This window comes from Anser anser (assembly GCF_964211835.1).
Source record: "Anser anser genome assembly, chromosome: 3".
Lineage (NCBI taxonomy): Eukaryota > Metazoa > Chordata > Aves > Anseriformes > Anatidae > Anser > Anser anser.
In genome coordinates this window covers 52,042,586-52,070,187 of record NC_139722.1, presented here as the reverse complement: position 1 = coordinate 52,070,187, position 27,602 = coordinate 52,042,586, and the positions used below count along the sequence as shown (strand labels likewise).

The window sequence follows — 27,602 nt, the reverse complement described above, 5'->3', positions numbered from 1 at the left end:
GTGGGTTCAGTGAGCTACTGATGGATTTTATCCACCTTTTAATACCTTTAACACCATCAGATCAGAAATGATCTGGTGCTACATGCCTCTTGTAGGAGCCCTAATCACTTACACAGAAGGTCTCACTCTTCCCTGCTTTCTCCTTCTCTCTGTCTTATTTATCTGCATTTTATTTTTTTTTTTGGCAACAGTTTCAACAGGAGTTGGAAACACTCCCACCTCTCTTCAGCTCAGCCCCTGAATAGCTGCAGCCCCATAATCAGGGATCTTCTTCTGTAAAGAAAGACATAAGCTTTTTCTCCACTCTTCCCTCCCCTGGGCAAAGAAAGGCAGTGAACCCTAGCTTACTGTACATCATATTTAAATGTGACAGAGTGCAGGGTTGTTATTTCCAATCTTCCATGGGCCCTGGCTCATGCTCAGGGCTAAGGGTCTGTGCAGTCCTTAGAAAGACAGGATTTAAGAGAAATCCATCCTTTGTGAGTTCCTCTTGACTAGATTTGGCAGTTTCTTGCTCTGCTAACCAGAGAGCTGAATCTTCTTATGAGTGAGTTGACTGTATCCTATAACTAACATAACTAGCCCTGCCTTCAGAGCCTGATTGTCTTAGGAGCTGAAATGGGGGTATCGCTCCAGTGAGGGTCAATGTATCTCAGCTGCTGGTGGAACCAGCCCTAAGGACCAGTGTGAGATGAGCATATTAAGAACACATGCTGCTCTGCTTTGCTTCAGTGTAAGGAAAAGAATGAGCAATGATTGCTTGAGTTCTCAAGAAACTATGTAAAACTTACTGTGGGGGCAAATAGTAATTTCCCTGCCATCATCCTCTTGCTTATGATCCTTTACATTCTAAATGCAAAGGGAAGGTGCAAGGTCTTTCCTATTTCCTGGTATCCTACTTCTTCCCAGAACTTCTCATGGGTCTTTTATTGCTGGCTAAAGGTTTTTGTGAAGCTAACCGCTGCAGAAGAATTCTGATAATGACTGTTGTAGAGATGTTATTCATCTGATAACATCACTGTAATTTGATAGATCAGGATGCCAAGTTAGAGAGATGGAGTTATTAAATGCACGGAGGAGTAAAAGCTTTTGGCAGGAGAGGGCAGGATAGAAACTGTAACAAAACTTGAGGTGAGTCTTCAGGGTAAATAGGATTGGCAGAGGAGTTGCTATTAGGCTGGAAAATGGGATTCAATCCTAAGCTTTGGTTAAGAAGAGTTTTTCAGGCATTTAGTGTTAATAGAAATAATGATGTGGGAAAACAGCAAAGACTAAACTGGAAATGCCAAGACTTTCAATAGTCATTTCAGTGCTGGCAGACACTAATAAATATGAGATTTACTTAATTTCTGCTTTCTGAAAGCACACCAGCCATTTGAGTCTCTTAAATGCTTTCCCTTTAACGAGCACTCAGGTGTCCAAAGTGTTACAGGAGCACTTTGACTTAGCTATGCTACTAAAAATGAACCAGGAAGTTTGAGGATGTCAACAGGCTTGCCTCCACTTTCACAAGCATTTAAAAGCCAGTCATTGCTTCCCCTGTCTGCAAATGGCAAAAGAACATTTTTATCTGAGATCACACGGCTGTTTTCAGAAATCTGTCCCTAAGTATCAAGTTTAATCATCGCCTTTCATTTAAAGGAGCACCAAGAGACAGTTAAGCCCACATTTTCTGTTCCAAATGAATGGAAATGAAAAGCTGCTTAGGAGTAACAGTGACTGGAGGAGGCACTGGGGAGGTTGTGCTGGAGTTTGACAATCCGCCTGGAGAAGCCAGGGGCAGCAAGACAGGAGAGCCAGGTAAGCTGAGGGAGAGTGTGGCAAGTATGAGCCCTTTGGGTAAGACTGGCTAAAAGCACAGGCATGCAGTGCCAGCAAGTCCTGATCTGGCAGGTTTTCTGTGCTGAGGGAATGAAGCATTGAGAATAAAAAAGGTTGCACCACAGAAAACCCCAGTTCATCAACAGTTTTTATTCCCAGTTGGAAACACCTACAAATAGATAGACACCTGGATTAAAGGAACAGCAGTAGTATCAGAGCCTTTGCAAATGACAACACAAATTTAGATAGATCTCTTAATAAATAAATAAATAATAAAAACGCTCTATTTTGGATCTAAGCTGCTGCAAATGTTTTTTGTTTGTTTGTTTTAATATATTATTTATTTATTTAGTGTGTGGCTATGTGCAACTGATTTGGGACTTTCCTGAAAAAGCAGTTGTCAAAATGCTAAAACTCACCAGGATCTTCAATGCTTGCCTATGAGTCAAGGTGCAGGTGGTCTTTTGAAGGCCACAGTTCTACTTCCAGCTGACATCCATAAGTGTATTAGTCAGTCCTGCTGAAATGTGAGTCCTACTTCTCATTCTTCCTCCTACCATTGTCTCTTTCCTTTCTTGGTCCCAGCCATATCATCCTATTTATTTTTGTGATAGGTTAGTTTTCAGCAAGGTTAGGTCAACTCGCAGAAAAGACCAGTGGGCACCAAAGTCAGCATATGGAACAGGACAGAAATCTGAGCCTGGCTCAGGTGCATATTCGCCCTCTTTCAATTGCTCTTGATGAATTATGATGTCTGCTTGGCCTTTATAATGCAACTGCATGTGAAAACACAAATAGGCTTTTCCTTCAAGTTAGGTGAAAAGAGAGGAGTAATGCTTATCTAGCAGCTGCTCAAGCTGCACCCATGGTAGACAAACAGAAGGGTTTACTTTGGGTTTGCTCTCTGTCTTCTACTGTCACTACATCATTTTTTCCACAAGTAAACATGAATGAGCTCAGAGAAGTATCTAGCTCTCACACCTCACTTGTTGCGAGCTGATTAGCATAGGTCTCATAAAATGCGATCGGATAGAAAGAAGTGCACACAAGGCTGCACCAGGTTCTCATGGGAGGCATGATGCTGTCGGCATCCCTGTTCCGGTGAGGGAGGTACAGAGGCTGCTCAAGGAATACATTTTTGTGACATTGAATTTTATTCACTAGGAGTTTGTCATCCAGATTTCTACTCTTTGAGCACAGACACTATCGGAGGAGACAGACAGTCTCCCAGGACAGTTAGGTCCTGTCTGCACTATGCAAGCAACTAAAGGTAGCATTTTTTATTTTTATTGTATTTATTTTTTTTCTTCTGTTTCATGTAGGATGTATTTGCTCTGTGTTGCAATACCATCTTACTCCATCTTTCAGGATGGAACAAAACACTTTTACAAATAGTCTGCTAAAAGTTGCTCTACTTTAAGCTCCTAAAGCAAGTTTAACCAAACTATATTGTAACAGGCAGGATTTACAAAAAGATTTTAACTAACAACAACTGTTTCTTTAACCAGTGTATCTGTTGTTAAAATACAGATGGAGGCAATCCACACAAAAGGGTAGGTGCTTGACAGTCATAAACTGGCACAGATTTAGTGGAATTAATAGCATTACATTGATCACAGGTAGAGGTCTGGTTGTTGAAGATCTGTCTGGTTCTTGTTTTCCAGCAACTGAAATACTTCATGAGAAAAGCTCCGCCAAAGATCCACCTAACAAGTGTGGTCCTCTGCAGCTGCAAGTAATGACAAATCACCCTCTACTTCATAGAAAATACTTCCTAGAAAATTTTCTAATTCCATTTAAAATTGTTAGGACTTCTGCATCTGATGGAATTTTTGGGAGGCTATTAGAAAAGCTCAGACTGCTTGTGGTTACAACCTGACTTTCTGTTCAAATTTGTTTCTGGACACTACTTATCCATTTGCTTTTGTGACAACACTGATTTTAAACCCTCTAATAATTTCTCTTTCCCCTTGGCAACAATTACTGAGATCAGCTACAGTTATTGAGATCAGCCACAATCCCTCTCAGCTTTCCTTCACTGGACTAAACAAGCTGAGCCTTTCTGGGCCCATCTCAGCAGATGGGGGCTGCCTGGCCCTCTGCCTCTCTTGGAAGTCTTCCCCATGCAGCCAGTTCTCACCGCTGTGTCCTGTTCCTGAGCAAATCTGACATGAGCTGCACAGAGCACACCAGTAGACCACCAATACACTAACACAAGTGTTTTTCTGATTGAAGGTATACGTCATGGGATTTGTACTTGATTTGTTCGTAGCTGGACCACTGGCAGTTCTTGGGGATCTATGTGTTTAGTGAGCATTCCCAGAGTCTCCCACTCTTTTAGCATTCTTGGAAGTTAATCTCCCAATTTACAGCAGATGTTTCTGTTACTCGCTCTTAAACCCATGGCCTTGTACTTAGTGCCTTTTACACGTACCCTGTTTTATTACTACAGTTCTCAAAGACATCCAATTTTCTGTTTGAGCTCTTGATCCTCTCCTGTTTTGAGAACGTCTCTGATTTTGCGTGTTACTAGCAAATTTTAGCGTCATCCTGTTTTCTGTGCTCAGTGAAAATGTTAAGGAAAGTTAGCATCAATCTTATGCCACTAGAAGAGGCACTTGTAGTCAGACTTTGAGAAGTATTTACATGCCTAAGATGAAGAGAAGTACACTGCAGGGTTTCCAAAAGTACTTATTGCTGGGGTGAAAAATGCAGCAAACTTCTGGTGTGTGGTTGCACAGCACACATCTTGCTGGAAGATGACAAGTAATTGTTGCGAGTGCAAGTAGCAAGTATGTACAAATGTGGTAGGATATATCAAATCTGCCTCAATTCTTGTCTGCATCTATAGGTACTGTATTTAGATACTAAAATATCTGTCAAAATCATGAAGGGGAGCATGTTCCCTCCCGTCAGGCAAAAGCTAGACAGGACAATACCTGGGGCAGATACTACGACTGAAGACTGGACAACACAATCAAATGAGAAAATATTTTTGTTTAAATTTATGTGGAACAGTTTTGTAGAGAAAGGAATTTGGCAACGACAAGGAGAGAGCTGCTCCCAGAATATGAGAGAAATACAGTAGATACTCGTTGCTAAAGAAATGTGATTCTTATTATTAAAAAGATGTTTTCGTTTTGAGCGTGGTGGGTAAGACATGCTTTGCTGAACATTAACTGTAGCAAGTAGGTGGAAGAAGTAAAAACAGTTCAGAAAGGCAAAATGTGCTGTAGTTCATTTCTCGAAGGAAGATTTTTTTCCCATGGTTGAAAAGGTTACTTGATGCTAGTATTTTCTACTCTGTGTAGTTCTTTGAACTCGGCACACAGAACATATGGATGACAAAAGAGGCCACGCAGAAATTCAAAAGTTGGGATGTCCTGCCCCTGCGACTCTCTTTGTTACTGGAGCCACTTCCTCCGTGCACAAACATTATAATGTCATTATTAATGGCTGAAACGCTGTCTTTTTTTTTTTTTTTTTAAGGGTTTCTCCAGCACTTCTGCAGCAGCATGGGCAGTGCTCACAGTGCAAGCAGACAGCCTGTGGCTTGTTTTCGCCTCGCTGTTCTGTGTGTGGCTGCATGCTTTGTAACCCTTCTTTAAAGGCAGAATTACTAATTTCCATCTGGGCTTCCCTCACTACTCTGTGAGGCTGTGTTTTTTTTTTTCTTTTTTTTTTTTTTTTTTTCAGCACAGGCTTGTGTAGTTGGAGGGTTTATTTTTTCTAAAGCACAAAAAAATTAAACTGGAAGTAGCCATTGATTTTTGGTGTCCAAATGGAGCTCCTGAGGCATTGATTTTTGACAGTACCTTATACTATACAAAGCTGTTTATGTTCAAAGTTCATCTCCCACTAACTCAAATCACAAGGCATGACATTTTTCTAAATCAGATCCCTGGAGCCTGATCTGGACAGTCTAGGAATTCAAGCTGCCACTGGGGTGGAAACACTTCCCTCAAACAGCCTTCAGCTCTGGGTGGTGAGATGGCCACAGACACCTTTGGTTTGGTGTTTGCTCCCTTTCCAGTAGACATGCTGTCACTAGCACCAGCCTTGCACAAGTGTGGAGAGGAAATTTTTGTTGCCTTTCTCTGCACAGGTCTCTGTTTTGTCCTGATGTGCATATAATAGGGCATTTTTTAGATCTAAAAAATAAAATAAAACAATATCTTAGAGCAATAAAAATGCCCCTGGCCAGGCCTGCTCCTGATTTACATCTTCAGGACTGGCATCAAAGGGAGACCCAGTGTACACATTAAAGCTGGCTTCTGCATAGTGCAGTGGTAACTTCAATGTGTGGCTTCATTTGAATAGTCCCCATTTTCCTCCCTCTTTCCCCTCATTCCTCCCCATGTTCTTTACTTGTGGATAAAAAGGAAAATTTTCTTCTTTAAATATCCTCATGAAACTCTTTCACGTTCTGTGTTTGAGGTATGTCATATCTGGAAGCTTTTCAGGATTTTCCATACTTCTGGCCGCTGTACAATGTATTTTTTTTTTTTTTTTTTTTTTTACTGCTAAGCCATCCTATATGAGTTAAAATTCTTACATTTTACAGTATTTTAAAGGAGATAATTTTGTCATTAATCCAAAACTAAGCAGCAGGCTATTTTTCATACCACATCACAATTCTCCTCCTACTCATTCTTAAAGGCAATCAAAAAACCCAGATGTTTTTCCTGCAACATCTGGCTCCCTGGCACAGGCTTCTGAAGCAGTGTCTGCAGCCTTAAAGTCATGTCTTTGTTTTGTTATTTCGTTTACTGGTGGGTTGTTGGAGTCACTGGTGGCACAGAGGCTGGTTCGCTTTGACTGCTCTTTCCGTCTGAAAGCATGAGATGGCTTTGCAAGCCTGTCGTGATTCTGCTCAGAAATTTTGGGTACGCAGGAATGTGACGAGCTCAGCCACCTCAGCTTCCTGTCTTGCAGAAATACGTGCAGCAGGATAAATGCACGTGGACCCAGAAGTGTTCCCTGTTCAGCCACAAAAACGAGGAAGCTGGCCTCGTGTCCAAGTAATTAGCCATGTTCCTGCTGAACATACTGTCAGGCTTTCAGAATTACTGTGCCAAAGTCTGTCCTGGGGGAGTGAGACAAAATGATCAGGGAGGGAGCTGGAAAGGGCCACGGTGCTACAGTTGTTCTTTTTATTTTTATTTTTTTTTTCTTAATGTCTTGTTTTGGAGTCTTTATACACACACACACACATATATACATGTATATATAAAATCTTAGTTCTCTCACATCTTCCCTCTGTGCTTTGATCACCAAGCTATGTGGCCAGGATGATTTTTGACCCATCTATCACGGCGTGCACACAATGTAACAGCTCTCATGGGACACCTGATTTCCTTATATCAATTGATAGGCTGAGTCTCACCTAGTATTTAAGTGCCATATGCACTGGGGGCCTTGACAACTAAACTCGTATTCTGGGCGAGTGTCCTAACACTTGGCTTTTAACTATTTCAGGAGAGGAGATCTCTTTCTTTCCTTCTGATCCTTCCCACCACTCTAAAAGTCTAGAAGAGCAGTCATCTGCATTCTGCATTCATCCCAGTGTCGAGAGGAAAAAACATTGCAACGATTTTTCTGGATTGGAAAAAACTCTTTCTCCCTACTTGGATGGTAAAGCTGCTGTTACCAAGTGCCTATGCTACTGCCAGCAATATGTCTCAGCCAGGGGCACAGGTTGCTCAGTTTTCATCAAAGCAGCAGAGGGAAATGGCTATGTGGAGCATGCTTTGCAGTTGCCTGCTGAAACCTCTGAGACCGGCTCTGAATTTCCTGCTTTGAAACGTTTTGCTGCCATAGTGCAACGGTTCATGAAGCACAATGACACTTCTCTTCTGGCCTCCAGGACACTCTCTCATATGGGCAGGATGTGGCTCCCTGTGTTCCGCCTCCTCCTAGTTATTTGTTTGTGTAATTAAATCTTCCACACTGACATAGCATTCTTGCATGCTTTTATATAAGACAAACTATTTGTTTGAAATATCATCAGTCCCTTGAATTGCAGTGTATATGCTCTCCTTGTGTCTTTGTTGGTACTGCCTCTGCAATACCATAAAACATTTAGAGAGGTGTTATTCTGCTAATGTGTACTGCAGTTGTGGCTGGAGCTGGGTTACATTTTTCTGTAGTAATTAACTGAGAATTTTAGTTTGTACATAGTGGTGGATTAAACAGGATGATCAAAACGGGGGTCTCATCTCATATGACCAAATGCTTAGCATTCATGTTGGAGGTTGCTCCTCGTAGCAGAGTACTCTGAATAGCTCATGAATCAAGCCTTGAAACTAGTTCGCATTAGCAAACTGTCTGTAGGCCCTGCAGCAGCTCCAGATCTGCTCCAAGAGCAGCCCAGCTACCCCTGAGGGCAGCACCCCTCCTAGAAAGGATAAGGCAGATGACAGAGCATAATGCATGTTTCAAGTGTCTGACTTCAATACCCTACCATGTGTGAGTAAGAACCCTTAGATATTTTACGGGGAGGACAAAAAAAAAAAAGACAATTATTTATGTACCAAATAGCTACTAGAAGGGCTTTTGTTATTCTGACTGAGTACAATGTATGTGAAAAGCAGAAAGAATCAGCATGAGAAAAAGATACTAGAGACCAGCATAGGTGAGCAGGAGATGAAAGAAAGAAAAAGATGAAGGCGGTAAAGGTGAGGCGGAATGAGGCAGTAGCTACGATGTCCTTTGCAAGTATATGTGAACCTGGTCTGTGTTCCAAATCCTCTGGCTCGGTAGGACACTACTAAAGGTTGTTGTTTTTTTAACGCAGTCAAAAGTCTATCATTTGGAGAAGAGGTTGATGCATTTTGCCACCTCTGAACAAGCATAAGCAGAAGTCATCCTCTGTCAGTAGAAGTGAGCAAAAATAACTTCTCATGAGTGGTGGTTAAACGTCTTAGTCCTCAATCAGGACCAGAAGTCTAAGGACAAACCTCTGCTGCCTTGCATTTTTTTTTAAAATTTATTTATTTATTTATTTATTTTCCTGGACACAACAGTTTGGGACACAGACTGGGATCGTGGCTATTCAAAAAGGCACAGTAAAACATGAAGGGTACAAGTTTGTTTGCTAACAACGGTTTCTAACAACTGTCAGAAGACGTGTGTGAAAGAATGGGAAGGGTAGGACAACCACAGAAATGAGGAGTCTGCTAAAATGAAAACCCACTGCAACGTAGATCTTAGCAAAGACTGCGAGGAATGGTTGGAGCTATTTTATAGATGCCAGAGCTTTGGTAGATTGTGCCAGTATTTGTGCACTGTGGTATCTGTGCCATTGTGAGATGTGTGAAACGGACTGGTTGTTTTACTTCAGCACATAAATTCAATACTCAATACATTTTTTTGTTTTGTTCAGTACAGATAAGGAGCCTGCCACTAATATATCATGGGGATGAGTCAGGATGGTAATGTAACAAATTCTTTATGGACACCACACAAACATGAAAGTGTCCTCTTCTTCTGAGCCACGCTTACTGATAATGTTGGGAAGCTGGCTCCATCTCTCACCCTCAGTACTGTATCAATTATTAGAATCTCTTACTTTCAGCAGATTTAATTAGTATGTTGCTAAATATGGTACTATGGCAACATGCCTACCCCAGGATTCCCTATGCTGTTAGGCCTGCTGCAGCTGAACTAATAGAAAAGGCTAATGGGAAAGCCTAATGGCCATTTTTAAAGCTTAAATACCAGTCATTTAATCTGACACTCCACAGGCTGCCAGTTGTTTCCTTGCGACGTACATGGAGTAGTTAAATGCAAAGTAAAATCTGCAGTCGTTGGAGCTGCTTTACAAATGTTCTGTAACACTGGAAATCTTCAAAACTCCCTGAGTGTAGTATTCAACAAATGATATCTGACTGGCTTTCCCCTTCCCCCTCAAAAAGTTTAATGTGCACATGCACTGCCACGATGCATAGGAAAAATCCTATGGAGCAGTCCAGCATACACAATCTGTCAGACCAAGAAGAAATAAAGGTCTGTTGTTAATTCAGACAAATGGTCAGCAGCTGCAAAATAGTTTCCACAAGAAACAGAGCAAAACCCTCTCAGTTATGGATAGAATTTTTTATGATTTTCTGTTGCCTTTTCCAAGGCCAAAATATACTGCATATATTCCTACATAACTTTTATTCTTATTCTCTGCTAATTCAGTGCTGTAAGCCACAGCAACAAAAAGCCTGCTTCAGAGTAAGAAAAGCTCCTGTGATTTTTATACTGCTTTTCAATGTTTTAATCAGGCTACTCGCCCCTCTCATAGGAGTAAAAATGCCCCATCGGTGCAGTTGGACATAGGGGTACTGCAGGCTCTGGATAAGGCTGCAGCTGTGGTGGTCAGCATGGATGTGTCTGCTGGTGGAGGGCAATTCTCTGAGCAGAGTGGGTGTATGGTCACTCAGCTAGGGCATCTGACCACTGCATTCCAGGATACCTGTCATTCTCATTTTAGCAGTGTTTTTCTTTACAGCTTTGCTTTTTATGTGAATCACAAGGATATCCTGCTTCTACAATGCTACTTAGGAGAACATGGAGGGCTTTAGAAGTCATAATTCAAAATATGCCAAAATACCCCCAGGCAGAACAAAGGGCTGTTCGGAGCCTTTGCTGCTGCTGGGATGAACTCAGAGCTGCTGGTACAGGTTTCTGCATCTAAGGGATGGCTGACTGGGCCTGCAGCAGTATCATACCATCTTTAGTCTCTCCTTGCAGCTTTACAGACACCAGCAGCAGTCATAACCAGGAAGATGGTGGCTCTGTCAGGCTCAGCTCCTTTTCTGGCCTGTTAAGGTCCATATTTGGGTCTGTATTATGCAGTTCCACATTTGCAGGTGATACAGAAACCCAAGTGTCTGTTTACCACTGTAGCTCCCATCCCTTGATGATGGTTTCTCGGAATTTTGTCAGGACTATATTGGTGCTCCCCAGTGTAAATCCTGGAGTGAAATCTGGACTTATGTTATTTAAACTACATATAGCAAGCTGGGTTTTAATCTGCAAGACACATTGACACAAATTTATTTTGGGTGTAACTCCTCTTAAATCATAATTTTAACCTATAGGCCAGGAGAGCTATTGGGTTACTGGACATTAAAATGTTCCTATTCCCATTTGGAGTCTGATAATGGCCACATCATCTGCAACATTTTTGCTGTTTTTAAAAACCCAAGCAACAAGAAAACAGTCCTTATTTGTCCACTTGAGACACATTCAGCAGAGCTCCTATGTGTTTGGAAATTGAATAGAGACACATTTCCTCCAAGTTTAGAGAGCGTGGGATCATTTCTTTGCCCACTGCTGACTACATACCTGGCAAATTTAAGAGTATCTACATAAACTACAGCATGCAATAGTTTCCCTCTCATCTGTGTCAAAACCTGACAGGAAAGTTCTCTGAGCTGAATGCATTGATTCAGACTCAGCGACAAGCAGTCTGTGAGAGCTGCATGGAGAAATGAAGTCAAAAGGATTTAAAAAGAGCTTAACATGCAATAGAGACTGAGGCAAGTAAGCTGCAAACACAAAACATTTCCAGAACTGCATCTCTAGTACCCTGACACTGTTTTGGGGAGTTATTATTACCTATTATAAAGACCCCCCATATCTATACAAATGAAACAAGGTCGTATAAGCTACATAAGTACCATAGACCTAGTATTTGCACATTCATGAGGATGTGGTTTATTGCTGCATTTTCATGGGCACCTGATTTAGATATTTGAAACTGATTCCCCATGACCTGTGTATGAGGATGCGGAGTCCTCTGGACTGAGTAAGATTTATGGTGACACATTTGACACTGGGCTGACACCACTGGACAGATGTACATTGTACTTCTGGAACAGAGGTGGTTACATGCAAGCTCTTTGATAGGCAATTCCACAAGAAAAGTGAACTTGCATACAAGCAATTCTTGTTTGAAAGTCTCAAAAGTTCTTAAAGTGGGACTTGTTTCAATGTCCTTCCCAGGAGAAGGCCAGAGTCCTCCTCTGAAATGTTCTGATTGCAGTATGTTGGGCTGCAATTCAGTTACCCAAAATAAAGTAAAATAAAATAAATTGTTATTAAACCCTCATGCCAGGAAATCTGCAAGCTCCCCGGAACTTTCCATACATTTGTATTTCCATACATACACCATGTGTAGTCACTGACATTTGGACAAAGTTAGAAAAAAACAAACACTATAGAAGAGAATGCTGCTGAAATAACACATATCTAAGTGCAAAATAAGCTTCTGCTTACAGCAGTCATCAAGACTCCAATTTAGACATAGTTAATGCCTTGGTTTGCTGAGGGAGTTAAGTCCACATCATAATTCCATTTCTTTCACCCAGTTGTGTGTGTTGTTCTTATTCTTGAAATATTAAAAAGTTAGGTGCCTGGCTCCAAAGACGGGGTTTATATTGCTGAGTTCTCTGTGCTTTGAACGAAGGAGAGTTTGTAGTTTGCAAATAGGATTTGCAACAGCCAGTACATAAGGTGGAGGAAATGCTGGAGGTGGCTGTGTCTCTGAAGCGCTCTCCCTCAGAAGATTAACAGTGATAATACAGGTATCTTGGTGAAAATGGATTCCCTGCCTGAAACCACTTCCCACACTTTGATACCTAAGACAGCTCTCCTACTGATCTTTTTCAAGGTGACAGTAGTAGCATAAAGGTGAGTGAAAGTAATGGGCAACCTTTTATCTTTCTGGGATCTGTGATGAGCTATCACCTTGCATGATAAATTGCTTTTTCCTGTGAAGTATTACTTGGAGACATGCAAATGCCACCTCATGGATATTGCAAGCAAATATTCTTCTCTCCAGTTGGCAAAGTGGGCTCAGTTGATTGCAGTTTCTTGTGAGAATTCCCTTCTCTCTTTAGGTGCTCGGTGTTTAAACCACAGGATTTCCCAGTCATTTCTCAACTGAGAAAAAAAAAAAGTAAAATATTTCTTATTTCTCTATTAAAAAAAAAAGTTATAAATGGTCATTTTTTCATTTTTTTCCTCTAGTCAGGAATCTGTAGACATTTCTCTCTTTTTTTTTTTTTTTTATTTATTTATAGGGAAAAATAGGAATCAATCCACATGGAAAAGTTACATGGGAGACTTCAGGCAATCTTGTGGAAATTTGCTCATTCCATTGACAATGATGTGGGGCTGTAGAGGAGGGTGCGATGTTTTATGCCTCCTCTCTCAGCAGTAACATAAGAACATTATCTCTTCCAAACTACTGTTTCGTAAAGTATTCCTTAATCTTGTAAGAGAGGGAAAGGGATTTTTTCTGAGGTAATGACTTTACCCAGAAATGACAGCACCTAATGCTGGCATACGTCTGCTATGCTGGGAACTTGTGTCCAGTATGCTGTTATTTCCCCCTGTCAAATCATGAAGGAATCTATTTGAAACCTCGAGAAAAATAAACAATGATCCTGCAGCAGGTCACACTGTGACTTCTGTAAATCAGTCTGTGGCAATGGGACCTCATGCAGTGGAAGAACAGCCAGGGCAGCGTGTGAACAGGAGTGGCAGGAGACCGTGCTGAATTGGAATTTCCCACAGAACAGCTAGAAACAAAACAGGGGAACTCAGGGTGAAATTTTTAAATGAAAATCAGGTAGAAAGCTCAAAACAAGCAAATAAAAATACATCCCCCTCTGAAGTGGAACTTTTGTAAAATTTTAGATTTTTGTTTTTCTCAAACACTTTTTGTTTCTGTCCCCGTAAATTCCTACTCATCAATAAACAACCAGCTTATGTCATTGAATCAGCAGTAATTATAAAATCTCATTGAAGATATGGTTGTAGTTCTTCTTTAAGAATATGTTTTGAACTGATAGACATAGATATTTGTCTGATATTTTCCCATTCTATGGAGTTTGCTATCACTTAACTTATTCCATTAAAAGTGTTTAATAAACTGTCCATTTCAAAGTGTTCTGGAGATAACTGTGGGATTTGATTTTAAATGTAGCTTTTTCCCCCACAAATTATTCAATCTCTCAGATAGATATTAAGAAGGGACAAATATGATTGGCTTACCATACCAATTAGAGAATATATAATGCTTTAGTTTTCAGTGTGGATGAACAATAGTTGCAATCAATATTTGGAGATAATTATATTAATCTTTCAGAATCACCACCCACACCACCAAAAAACATCAAAGACCAGCACAAACCTAATTGAGAGTAAATATTCTTAATTAAACACATAATGTGAAGTTAAAATCGTTGTGCAACATTGCTGTAGTGTGGTGGTAGGTGAATATGAGGAGTGACTCCAGCTAGCACCCACAGAGAAATTGTGTCAGCAGTTTTGTAAATCGTGCTTCAGAAACGGGCATGTGAGCCACAGCTGCTTAAGCCCATTTTTAAGCATACCACCATTTGATAGAGATTTCTGTATATTTGTGTGTCCTTACTTGACATGATTCAATCAGAGGAGCTTGCCTGGTCTCACTACAGGAGTTCCAGACATTTTTGCCCCGAGGTGTTTGCTCGGTCCCTGTGCTGGGCTCTGTTTCTCCATTGGGGAACCAGCAGCTGGGAGCCCCAGCCACACCAGGATAAAGTCTGCAGTTTAGATGAACCTGCGTTCATTGAAGCTAGGTCAGGCTTTTATTAGGTAAAAGGTAGGACAAAATTCTCATTACGACGTCTCAAATAGCAGTGTCCTACATCAGTGACTTTATGCAAAAATATACTTTCTATGTCAGTGTCACAAAATATTACCTTATCAGTGTATTCCCTGTGACCACACAAAGAAGTTGAAAAGTTTTGCTTATTTATCCTTACTAATCTGTGCTCTGTAATGTTTCCAAAAAACTGAAACAAGTGCTAAATGTTAATGGAAACTGGTAAGGAAAATGTATTCATATTTGTGAAACCTCTCACAAAGCTAGAAGCCAACCTTAGAAAGCAACCCTTTTGAAATTCCTTATAAAAAGAAAACAAGGTTCTTATTTGCTCTTCATGGATATCAAAGGAATTTTGTATGTGATTGAGAGCATCTGGCTCTAATTGTGATAAATAGCCTTAAGCATCTGACTTTAACAGTAGAAGCTGAGAAATTCCACTTTGGGTACTACTTCATACACCTTTCAGATGCAGGAGGAATCAGTATGCTGCTTGTACTTCAGCAACCAGCCCTAAAAAAAGAGAAACATGACAGAAGCAGAACATTACTGTAAGTATTGATTGTGCAGCATATGACATGCTCTGTGTGGATCAGAACAGGAGATTAATACAGAAACTAGAGTCTCTTCTCATAACAAATTGACTTGGCCTTTATGTTTTGCATTTGCAGTCTCAAACATTACAAATGCAGAGTATTTTGAATATATTGGCACTTGTTTGTTAACAGTATGAGCAGCACGTGCAATGCTATGCATGATTTAGTTCTCAGTTCACGTGTTACAAACCTACCACTTTAGATGATAACATTTGTTTATAATTAAAGTATACATGTGGATATTCCTGAAATTGTGTATGTTTAGGGAATTATATTTTAGAACTAGGATGGAGCATTGAGAGGAGGAAAAATAAAAAGAAGTGCAAAATCAACTTTAATGACAGGCTGCCCTTTAAGATGAAGTCTTTCCTTTCAATTCAGTGTCCATTCATTTCTATGAAGTGTGAGCAAACGGAAAGGAAATAGCTTTTGGCCTGATGAGAACTGTGAGGATGTTTCTGTACAAGAATACTTTGTATGCTGTACATCTAGACAGTTTTCATTGCACTAGCTGGAAGAGGCATTAATGTTATTAGTGAAAAATGCTGAAGCTAAAGAAGATAGATCCTCACCTAAATGTTATAGCTCAAGCAGTTAAGACACCCAGCGAAGCTATGGTATACTTTTAAAGTAAGGAGGGCGTTGAAAATGAGTTTGTAATCAGAAGTTGCCACTATATACAAATGGTTTTAGGAGCCCAGAATAATACCTGTAGCAAACGTGTTCAGAGCTGGATTCTACAAATTATGGCATTCAGTGGCTCTGATCCAGCAAAGAGATGGTTTGCTATCATCCACAGCCCACTGATACAATGACTTACAGTCCTAATGTACACAGGAAAAGCTGAACAGTACCAGAGGCTTTCTCACAGAGACCTGCAAAGCACTGGACTGTGTTAATGCCAGCTTCCAAGCCCCGTGCTTAATCTGCCCTTGCCTTATGATTTTAGAAAAAAGGCATGTGTTTATGCATAGACCAGAACACCCCAAGTAAGGCAGGATGGATGGAAATTGTGAAAAAAAGTGAGGGCTGACTGCATACTAAATTATTGAAGATTCAAATCACAGCAAAATCATTTAAACAAAGGCAACAAGATATGACAGCCTTTTTTGCTGTTATTTAGTTTCACATGGAATATCCTTTGTGTTTGCAGTCCGCTGTTCGGACAACTCAAGGCTGATCTGTTTGTCCTTATGGTATTTCAGATTTCACACCTCATGCTGTAAAACTTTCCAGGACCAGCTCTGTGCTTTGAAGTGTACAGTGTAAGGCAGTAAACATTAATGAGTCATAAATATATTTGGACAAAAAAAAGTGGTTTACAGATTATACTTGTTTTAGTCTATGTTGATACTATTCATTTTCCTGCAATTTCAAGAATGTGTAGGATGGCAGATTGCTTCATCAAGACTGCACGACTTTGAGCTATCAGACTTTACGGAAAACTTTTGTCTTAAAGGCTTAAAGTAAACAATTAGATATTGAAACAAATTATTGTGGCCATGTGTTTTCCTGACCAGAATCGCCAGTAGGTTTTTGCTTCTACTTAACTGTGAATGAATTCCTATTCAAACTGCCAAAACAGCTAACAAATTCTGAAGAATATGACAGTTAAAAGTATGATGTCTAGGAGGTAGTGTTTTAATGAAGATAATGATCACCATCTTATGTTAACTGGTCTAACAAAAGTGGTGTGCCATTGTTTGCCCTGGATGCCAGCTCTCGGCGTACAGGTACTGTACATGCAGTAACACTGAGCTGGTAAATGGAGATAACCCCTCATAGATATTAGCTGCGTGTACGTGCCTGTCCCAAAGCACGTTTTCACAGATGGTGTGCGTACAGAGATGCACAGAGGCACGCACAATGCAAAGCATTGCTGTGGCAGTGGACAAGGCAGCAGAGCAGGCAGGGAGGCACCGACTATCAGGGCAAGCTCTTCCCCAGGGAAATCCCTCTCCTCCACCTTGGTGGGAGAGGATGGCTCTCCACTACCCTTAACAATGTGCAGAGAGCATGGTTTTACCTGTGCTGCTGAGCAAACTGAAAATGCAGGACAGGTCAAAATCACAGCCATACTGATTTCAGCATCTGTCGTTACGGCTGGCAGCCTCCTGTGTTCTAGTGAGAGACGTTTCCGTGTAGGCAAAGCCTCCGCACTAAGCTCCAAACTAAAGGTCATCCTGGGCCTCAAGTGTTTTCCTTTTTGCTGTTTTCTCATAGCTTGTAGTGGCAGTGACATCTTTCTCAGTTCATTCCACCAGTGCATTCCTATTCCTTCTGTTTTTCATGTCATCCCACTTTTACTCCTGAGCCCCTGGGTAATGTTAAACACTCTGCTTCCTGGCTTAATTGGTGTGGCCTCCTCACACTTATTTAAGGTTTCACTCCTGTGATTAGAGTCTTTGCAGGCTGTCTCGAGAGATTTTTGTAGACTTGCTGGGAAAGAGATTGGCCCTCTGCATGGGTCCACTTGCAGAACTATGCATTAACTGCAAAGTCTTCGTAGAAAGAAATGGCTTAATTATGACAATAGTGCATAATACTAGAAAATTTGAAAAGTGCACAAATGCATATATATAAATACACATATTGAGGTTGATATATAAGGAGTAATTCTTCCCATAATACTATACGAAGCACAAGAGATTTATTTTTTAATTACAGAGCAAAACATTCCAAAATTGTCTAATTGATGGATGTGAAGCTTTAGCAAAGCATTGAACATAAGGGAAACTGACATTAAATGTTTGGTATGTTGCCATGACATTTGCTGAATTTTATTTTTATATGGAATTTAAACCATCAGTGCTGCTAAATTTGATTTTTAGAGGAATAATGCAAAATAATGGAAACAAAATAGAAAAGAATGCAACTCTTGTGAATGTGGCCAGATACTACATATTGTACTTCTGAGAGTGATCAGAAAAGATTTATTTTGTTTTGCTTTGAAATTCCTCTACGTACAGAGTGGAATGTTTTTTAAGAATTAGTGGGTTCCTTTAAAGAACAATTCTTTAGCTTTCCTTCACTTTAAATCTAAGCTTTTCAATATATTTACTTTCTTTATTTAATCTCTTCTTTTTGGGGAAGGAGAAAATAAATACCACTGATAGGTGTGATCATTTATATTAATTCAAAGGTTGCTGATGTTCAGCAGGCTTGATCTACTTATTTTGTTACATTGTATCTGTAGTAAATTATTACCATCATTCAGTATTTGTCTTTGCAGATGCATCTTAGGTAAGCAAGATACATCTTTGGCTTTACCTCTATTAGGAAGACAACTTGTACTGGCTTTTGGTTTTATTCCAGATACGTCTCAAGTCTCTTGCAAGAGAGACTCTTGGGCACTGGAGTATGTCACACTCCTAGAGAATCCATATGGTCATGGGAAAAGCCCTTGCAAGAATGAACAGTGGGCAAGTAAAACAGGAGATCTGCATGGATTGTTTGGCAGTTTTCCTGGATGGGAACTTTGTCAAAAGGGCCAAACTTGTTTACTATGGGCAGCTTACAATGTCTAATCCAGTTCATCAAGGTCATTTGGGCCTTGGTCCTGGCACATGATTCAGTCTAGGTCAGTTTAATTCATTTCTTTTCTAGCCTTGAATTATCATTGTCACATCCCTTACATCCTTGAGTGTGAAGGGCAGTGTGCAAGCTTCTGTGATTTTGTTTGTTTGTTTCTTTGTTTTGTTAAGAAATGTTATCACTGGCTAGATAAGAAATACATGAGTGAGTTTGCAAGGATGACTCTATGTCCTATCTTTATCCTGGTATTTTCAGGATTAAAATAAGACCCCACCTCATTCACCCTTCCCATAGTATGCTATGCATGTGGAACCGCTAGATATAGTTGTAGTTTAAAGACATACATCCAAAACTGCAGGGAACAGTGGCTAAGCTATACAGTGACTGATGATGATTTGCAATTAATTAAAAAAAAAAAAAAAAAGGCATTGGGAAGTATTCTTATAAAGAAGGTAAATAAATCATTGATTCTTACTGATTGTGATATCAGTTAAGCCTACCTGACCACTGATCCCTAGAACTTGATCAGAATTTAGGGAGGTGGTATTACCATTTACCAATTGCATAGGGCTACAGTCACAGTATTCCTGCATTTTCTCTAAGGAACATGGCTTATTATAAAGACTGAAAAAGATCGTTTCATGTTTGTGACGTCCACATTAGGGGGAAGAAAAGATATTGTAATGTTTTTGTAATCATACATATTCACAATCCTAGTGCAAACAAAACAGTTTTAATATGGACAGACCAATTGAAGCAAATAAAAAAATTAACAAACAAAAGAAATATTTTGATCAGTTAAGATTTTTTTTTTTTTTAAACTTCAGCTTGCCTTGCCATCTTTGTGTGAAAAGAGGCCAACATTGTTAATCAGGCTAGATGACCTATGGCCTAAGGCTTTGAGCTGTAGTAGACACAGTAGGCCTCAGAAGACATTTAGGAGACTATTTTTCTTCTGGTGAAGCTTTTTCCCAGAGGACTCTAAGTGTTGGGCAAATTTTTTATGTTGAACTACATTAAAACTGCAGACCATAAATAGAAAAGTACATCTGCCATCTGTGCCTTCACTCCAGGATGACCTCTGTCAGTGAGGTTCTATGTTTTTCTTATGTGGACATCCACTTCCCAAAGAATCAATATGCACTGTTGTCCTGGTTTACCTTTGAAGAAAAAACTGTTTTTCAGACAAAGGGTTCAAATATGCAATGACATAAATTTTCATGCATTTCAATAAGGTGTTAATTTCAAAGTCTATTGGAAAACATAAATGCTCTCCCAATTGAATACACCAGTCCACAAACACAGGGGAACTTGGCTCGCCTCTTCTCAAGGGGAGATGGCCTCTGGGCAAAGGGTGTGATTCCTCCTAACAGATGGTGTCCTCTCTGGAATAGCCAGGGGTATGCTGAGGCACTCCCCATAAAACTCTTCACAAACACAGGAATCTGAGCTCTTTGCTGACTCTTTATTTTAAAAAGTGATTACGTGGCATCCGTTGGGAAGACTGGATTTTACACTCTCCTTCCCCTCCTGCAACTCCCACTCCTTCTGTGCTTCCTATCAATAGATAGCAGAGAAGAAAAGTTTTGCACCTTTGATTGGGACAGGATTTCACCCAAACTCCCCTCTCAGAGAGCTTTCAGCCCAAACTCTGTTTGCACAGAGCCTGGTATAATTCTACAGTAGAAGTTGTTGGAGATAAAGTTGCTTCTAGATACTTAGTGAAAGACGGAGACTTTCTTCATGAGAAATGTAGTTCTCAGGATATGGCTGAGACACAACACTACGTTCTTAATCCAAGTGAACCTTGTCTAAAATAGCTAACATGGATTAAACCACCAATAAATCAGTCTTTAATTCAGATTAGTGGCTCAAATTCTGCTACATTCAGCTGCTCATTTGGCTGCCTTGCATTACTCCAGCAACACAAAGCAGCAAGTGAATATGGCCCAGCACATTTCTTGTGAAATCATGGATTTTTTGAATGTGTTGCCAGCTTGATTTGCCCCTTTTAGGAGTCACCTCAGTGAGATAGCAGTAAGCTGGAAAAGTTTGCAGCATGGCAGCTCTGAGAAGATTTTTGCCTAAGGGAGCATCATGTGTTACAGAAGTCATGAGAAGAAAACAAACCTTTGTATGTTTTATTCAGTTTGATTACAATTCCAATAGTGCTTACCGCAAAATATGCAAACCTAATATTTCTCCATTTTTCTATGGACTTGCTTTCTCAGTCCTTCTCACTGTTTCACCTCACGTTTTCAGTCTATCAGTTCCCTCTTTCAGGTTGTGAAAAATCTCTCCAGAATAAGCACCCCATGGAGCCAATTATTTGCATGATTTGAAATGAGGAATTTGTCAAACGTAACCCTTTTTTTCCCATCCTTTAACAGACAAGCTCCCACAAATATATTTGCTGCTTAAAATTGCCTGTCAATGTAAAGAAAAGTCTTGTTAACAAGAACTACTGGAAAGAACCTTGTAATTTCTTTAGCATAACAAGCTTTGGGATGTCGAGGTTGTGTGCCATACGTACTTTGAGTTCTGGTACAAGTTCTGTCTTATTCCTGAGTCAAGTGTTTCTCAGGACTTGCACTCACATAGCAAAATTGTTAGTGCAGTCCTATAAAAAGTGGTGTATGCAGTAAAAATGACAATGCGTAAAGACAGCTTACAGTAATATGGAACTAATTTATTGAATATAAATATAATTTTCTATACTGTGCATTTTATAATTCAGCAGTTATAGAAACTGCACATACAGCAATAAAAGTAAGATCATGGATACCTTACTGAAACCAGAGCAAATTTGTCAGTGACTTTAGTAGGAAGGTGTTGAGGCCTGGGACTGGTTTTTAAAGACTATTGAAACTGAGAAGGATGTGCCAAGATATGATGATTGCAGATACTTGGCAAACAGAGTACATAATTTACTGACTGCAGAGTCTGAAATATACAAATTGTATTCACAAAAAGAGAAGCTGATCTTTAGTCCACATAACATTGATACCTTTACAGGGAAGGGGTTTCAATTATCTTTAAAAAACAAAACCAAAACAAAAACAACAACAACAAAAAAAACACTTCTGTTTAAGACCAGTCCATGTATTGCTTGTGCACTGATTGCATTTTATGAACATATGATAAGCTGGTCAGGTCACTTTTGTTTTAATTAAGAATGTAGACATATTTGAATGATTTGCAGTGATTTAAATGAATCAAGTTCTATAGTGCACCATTAAATCTGCCAAAAAAACAATGTATAAGCAAACTGTAGGATGCTGTTTGATCAGTTGTCAGAGTAGAGGGTAAGTTCCTCTGTTAGTATTGTCAAAACATAAACTGCATAGTGTAATCTCTCAAGATAAATTAAACACATTATTTTGCAATTTAGATTAAAACCAAATCTTAACTATAAAGTATCTGTAGTATTAATTAGCCATAGAATGGTAAATACAGCAACAATTATTTACTCTTGAAAGAGAAATACTGAATGAAGTCTAATACATTTTACACAGAAGTTTACAGACTGAAAAAGTGTTGAATTTGCCAATGCAAAAGATACACTTTTCCAATAGCATGTGATTCTTACTGAATCTTTGAAGTAGAGGATGGGGTTTGGTCTTAAGTTTCCATTGCATGAACTAGTTTTCTGAACTTTAAAAGATACAAGATACAGAAAGGATAGAAAAGGATGTTGACTGCATTTCAGAAGAACAGTGCTTGGCACCTCCAGGAATGATGCATGAATTTGTGGGAATATATTTCCTTATGAAACAAGAACTAGGTTTGTCTTCAGTGTAAACTACAGGTTGTCATCCATGAATCTAAAATTCCTTACTTTGTTATTTCACTTCAGGCACTTGAATTAGCCATTTTTAAGCCAGACCTGCAAACCATATTCACTTTGTTGCTTATCTTTGCTAAATGCATTAAAAATGAAATGTGCCTAGTTGCCCAGCTGTCAAAATGGGAATTTCTATGAATAAAACATAAGTTATGTTTATCCTGGTACTTGGCTTCTCGTCTGAAATTGAGAGTTAGTATAATTAAGGATAGGGGCTGTTCTTTATCATAGCAAAACCAAATCAGGACAGAATTATACAGACTTGTGATGTACACATTTCAGCAGTTGGCTTCAAATATCAAGTGATGATTTACAACTAGTCAGATAAAGAAGGACAAGGTTCTTGCTGAGTAACACTCCTAGCATGTTCAAGAGAGAGTCCATACAGAGAGGGTCTGTATTAACTGCAATGTTTTACATTCCTTTTGGAAGGAAAGGGAATCTTAAGAAAAGGTTACCCTACTTCAATCAATAACTAGAAAAGAATGGTTGTAACAGCTAGAGAAAAAACAAACAAACAAACAAAAAAACTAACCTTGTGAATTTTTGGATAGTCCCATCTTCCTTCATTATAGAGATTCCTGTAACCACTTAAAACTCTGCAGGTTGGAACAGTATTCCAGGCATACCCTATTAAATCTAACTATTTTAATAATTCTTTCTATTACCAGGTATTTTAGGTCAGTAGGAAAATATGTACTGTGAGGAGCCATGACCACAGTCTCTTCAATAAAGTTTCACTGCAAGAATTTCCTTTGTGAACAGTTTGGCTTGAGCAAAGCGGAATTTATAGAGTTTTTATGTTGACTACATAAGATTATGTGTAATGAAGTTACTTTCTCTACAATAAAATACCTGCTTGCTCATATACCTCTGTGTGAATGCCAAAAGCAGTTTCCCATTGTATAGAATACAGAACATGTGTAGTTCTAGTTAAATTGGATAAACTTTTATAAGCATTTCTTTAAATGACAATGTATTACTTAAGCCTCACTACTTTACACTTTTTAAAATAATTGGTTTTGCTCCTTATTTTTCTTATACTTTTTTTTATTCTTTTTAGGATAAAACACCTTAAAAACAACAACAACAAAAAAGATCAAATAAAATGAAAAAGATGATAAAATGAGCATAACCTTTAAAATATTTGAACTAGTGAAATTCACACACACATCAAAGAACTCAGAATAATATACAATTTAAGTTGCCTGGTTCCCATAAAATGAATCACTTTGGATTAATTATAGGTATGTTAAAGTAGATAAATAACCTTGCTATGTGATGATTTCCTCATTGGGTGCAATACACATTTCTACATATTTGTCTATACCATATATAGAGAAATAGATATGTCTGAAATTGTACATGCACGCACAACATGTATTGTGTATATACAATACATGTGTAAGACAATATACAGTATATTGTGTATACACATATATATACAAATACGGTATGTTAATCTCAGCAAGTAGAAGGTGTAACATACCTAGATAGGAAAGGAGAAAGCTAGATGGCAAACAGAAGGCTAAGGGCAATATAGTTATGGCATGTATAGTTTATTCTAGGCAGGGATGAAATATTTAGGCAGTATTTTAAGTTTATATAAAACACCCAACAACATACATTTGCTGCATTTTTTTGTTTCATGACACACATGATGAACACAGGAACAGTGAAGACACAAGCATTTGTACAGAGCTTTGAAGTGGACTTCAGACTTGACTGAAGATCCGTTAGCTGTGCACCGTAAAATGACGCTCATGAAAAGCATGGATGTTAAAACAGACATTTCTGAGGCATTCATGGTGAAAAATACAGTGTGAAACATGCTATAGGATTCCACTGGCTACTGACTCAGATTGTTACAGAAATGTCAGGAATCAGCCAGTTAGCTGCTGTGACAATAACTGTATGAGCCAGCCAAATGGTATCTGGTCCTAATTTTCTGTGGCTTTTCATGGGTGGGTGGAGTCTTACTCTGATTCCCTACTGCATTTTTCCAGACATAGTTGCTGCTGATGCTTTTTGCCTGTTTGTTTGAATATGGCCTGTACCTTTCAAAACTTGACACAACCAATGGAGATGAAACTTCTGACATCCTCGTTGACATTATAGAGGTGTGCAGTATTATTGAACCTTTTTCTTATTATTTCAGGGGAACATTTAATAGACTTTGGGCCTCTTTCAGGTTGTGGTGACACTAATTCTGATCAATCACATCTAGAACTTGGAGACAGATTTTTATTTTTTTTTCTCCTGTGAAAAGCCAAGATTAAAAAATGTTCCTATCAGACAAGAAACAACTCTAATGGCAATGCAGACAGACAATGTGAAATACACATTCAAGTCACTTTCCATCTCTCTTCCATACATCAGCCCCTATGGCTATTCTGAGTTTTTAATGGCAAACCACTGCCTTCAGCTTCCCACCCTGTGCTGCTACACAGACCTGTGTAGCAGAGGCAGCAGGATGGGTGTTGTCTTTCTCTTTGGCTTAGTGTTAACTCCTGAGGTCGCTAATGAAAATGGAAATGGATGCTTGTTTGTGGGTATATGTGGCTGTAAATGAGGGTATCTGAGCAGCCAGTATATACTGCACATACTGCTCCTGTGAGAAGGACAGAAAGCTCCTACGGCCTCTACACTTGCCAGTTAAATTCAACAGAGGCCATAAGTCAGAGCCATCAGTCAGGCTTTCCCTACACTTGATTATATAAACAAAATGCTTTTTATTGTTATATAAACAGAAGTTTTTACAATTATCAGGTAACTGTAAGAAAATCTTACTCCAGTGTAACCAGTACCTTGGGAGTTATGTCCCCTATTAGGCTGTAGGAGATTTAAATTCAAGCTCCTTGTTTCACTCAGGTATGTTCCCATGAAATTCTTTTGTTCTGATGAAATGAATTATTTCACTGAGACATTTCTGAATAACTACAGTCATAATCCACTGAATACAGCTAACCCCAGGTATAAAGAGAAATAATTTTGCAGATTGTGTTCTTGAACCTGTAATGCTTCAGAGGAGCTAGATTTATACCATATTTTGCTAATTTCCAGAAAAAAGAATATTAATGTTATATTACGACATCCATCTGGCATTTGGATAAGTACAAAACTATGGGCACACCTTCCTAACACATTTAGCTTAAGCTATTAAGTCTTAAAGTGTCTTCACAACTTTGTTCCTGTATGACCCTCTTTTACCCTTTTACCCCCAAAAGCAAACAAGTTCTATACTTGGAAGGATTCCTGAGGCGTCTGAGCCCAGCAAATTCCACATACATGAAGTGAGAGCAGAAACCGTGAAGACACAGACACTAGTGTAAGTCTCAGAAGTGATGAATTTCAGAGGTTCTGATGAAGGCTACCTAGCTGCTGAGCTAACTGCCAGGCAAAGTGTAAAAAGCCCGCCGTTCATTTACTGCATTGGTTGTGCTTCACAGATACACACTCTGCCTCTATTTCTGTTGCCGTCTTGCAGCCTATGGAAAGAGGTGTGAACAATTAGCTAATGAAGAGCACACTATGTCTAGACAGCTAACTGTTAGCAGATGATCACTGTTTATATTTGTCAGCGAGCTGAGTGACATGAACAAGATAGATGTGCATCAGGAATAGATATCACCAGACTCCAAAATAATGTCCTTGCTGTGTACGTGTTTTTTGTTGTTGTTGTTTTTTTCATTGTCAGATGTACAGCCAATGTTGAGTCCCAGCCTCATAATTTCTCCAGTGATGGAGAGACTTTATGATCAGACCTTTGAAATATTTACTTTCTGCACAAGGTTACCTCTTCTGTTCTTGCATTTCAAAAATAGAAATAATGGTATGTATTGCTTTTCACCCACTAGGAATTAAAAGATCGAGGCTTAAATATTGTATGAGGGGCACTGTAAGACACCAGAGCTAGACCTGATGATAGGTGCTGGATTGAGATTCAGGAATCAACAGGTCAGCTCCTGTCTTTGTCACACATTTCCCATTTGACCTTAGACAAATCATTTTGCTGCATTTCACTGTGCCTTGTTTTGCAATCTGCAAAGTGCGGATAAAGGTGCACTGTGGGAAGACAACTATGTGAAAAGTATTATGTTGCTGCAATTTGGAGAAGGACTTGCAGATATTCCTGTCAATGAACTTGTCTGTAGACTTCTGTAGTACATTTTCTTCTACATGATGATTTTGTGGAAGGTAGACGCAGGCAGAAGTGAAAACATGGAATAGCTGTTTGTCATTTCATCTATCTTGCTGCAGGCAAGGCTTCAGAGCAGACTGCTTTGTGGTCCTATAAGTATACGGCAATATTTAAGTAAATGTTCAAGACCTCATATAACTGTCATGCTTAAGTTGTATCAACTAATGGAAGCCATTAGGATGTCTATCTACTAGAAGCAGAGTTTTTAGGTACAAAGAAGAAATTTATGGTTCTGTCTGGTTTAAAATGAAATGGGAATGTTTTTAAAGGAGTTGCTATTAGGAAACATTTTGGCTTTTCTTTCTAGCTATAAACAGATGCTTATTCATATTATGCCAGATTTACTAGCTAAGGCTGCTCTTCATCAGCAATGCATAAATCCCCCTTGACTGATTGGCAAGGCACAACAAATAAGCTGGCATACAATGGGGGAACTTGCTTACTCTTTTTGCACTGATTTTACAGTCCTATTCCTGCAATATGCCTATTGACTTTGGTGGTCCCAACAGAGCTTCTAAGAACCGTTCACAAGAAGAAATGCCGAGGGATGACATTTGGTCTGTGCTTAGTCTGTGGTGAGAGCTGGATGTGAACTATGTCATATACAATATAAAGCAAAGGGACTGAGCACGCCCTGTCTGTTTTGTGGTCAATATTTCCTTGAATAAATAACATGGAAGATATAAAAGAAGAAGGAAATATTATGATTCTGCTAATGTGACCCTGCATTGTTTGTGTAGGTTTTTGAGTAGCTGTCAATCCAGCCCTCTATTGTTAGGCTGTACCCTTGCCTGGGAGTGATCTGGAAAAAAAAAAAAAAAAGATGCAATAAAACAGAATGTGATAAATCCTTAGCAGATTGATAACAACTGAAAATGATCACCTCTCTAGGGATGTTGTTGTTTATTATACTGTCAGTTTTCTATTTTTCACCATTTTATAAGGCATTGTGGTATTTTA

The 27,602-nt window shown here is 39.2% G+C and overlaps 1 protein-coding gene and 1 long non-coding RNA gene across 2 annotated transcripts in view; one reads left to right on the top strand and one right to left on the bottom strand.

Annotated features, from left to right (window-relative positions):
* LOC310897698 overlaps positions 1–27,602 on the bottom strand; it is an 852,780-nt gene that overhangs the window by 436,153 nt on the left and 389,025 nt on the right. The gene's annotated exons all lie outside the window — the stretch shown is intronic.
* LOC310897696 (uncharacterized protein) overlaps positions 1–27,602 on the top strand; it is a 57,990-nt gene that overhangs the window by 12,954 nt on the left and 17,434 nt on the right. The window contains exon 2 of the mRNA XM_083831579.1: positions 14,937–15,018. Coding sequence (XP_083687705.1) covers positions 14,954–15,018 — 65 coding nt within the window. The 5' untranslated portion in view covers positions 14,937–14,953. The remainder of the gene's footprint in view (positions 1–14,936; positions 15,019–27,602) is intronic.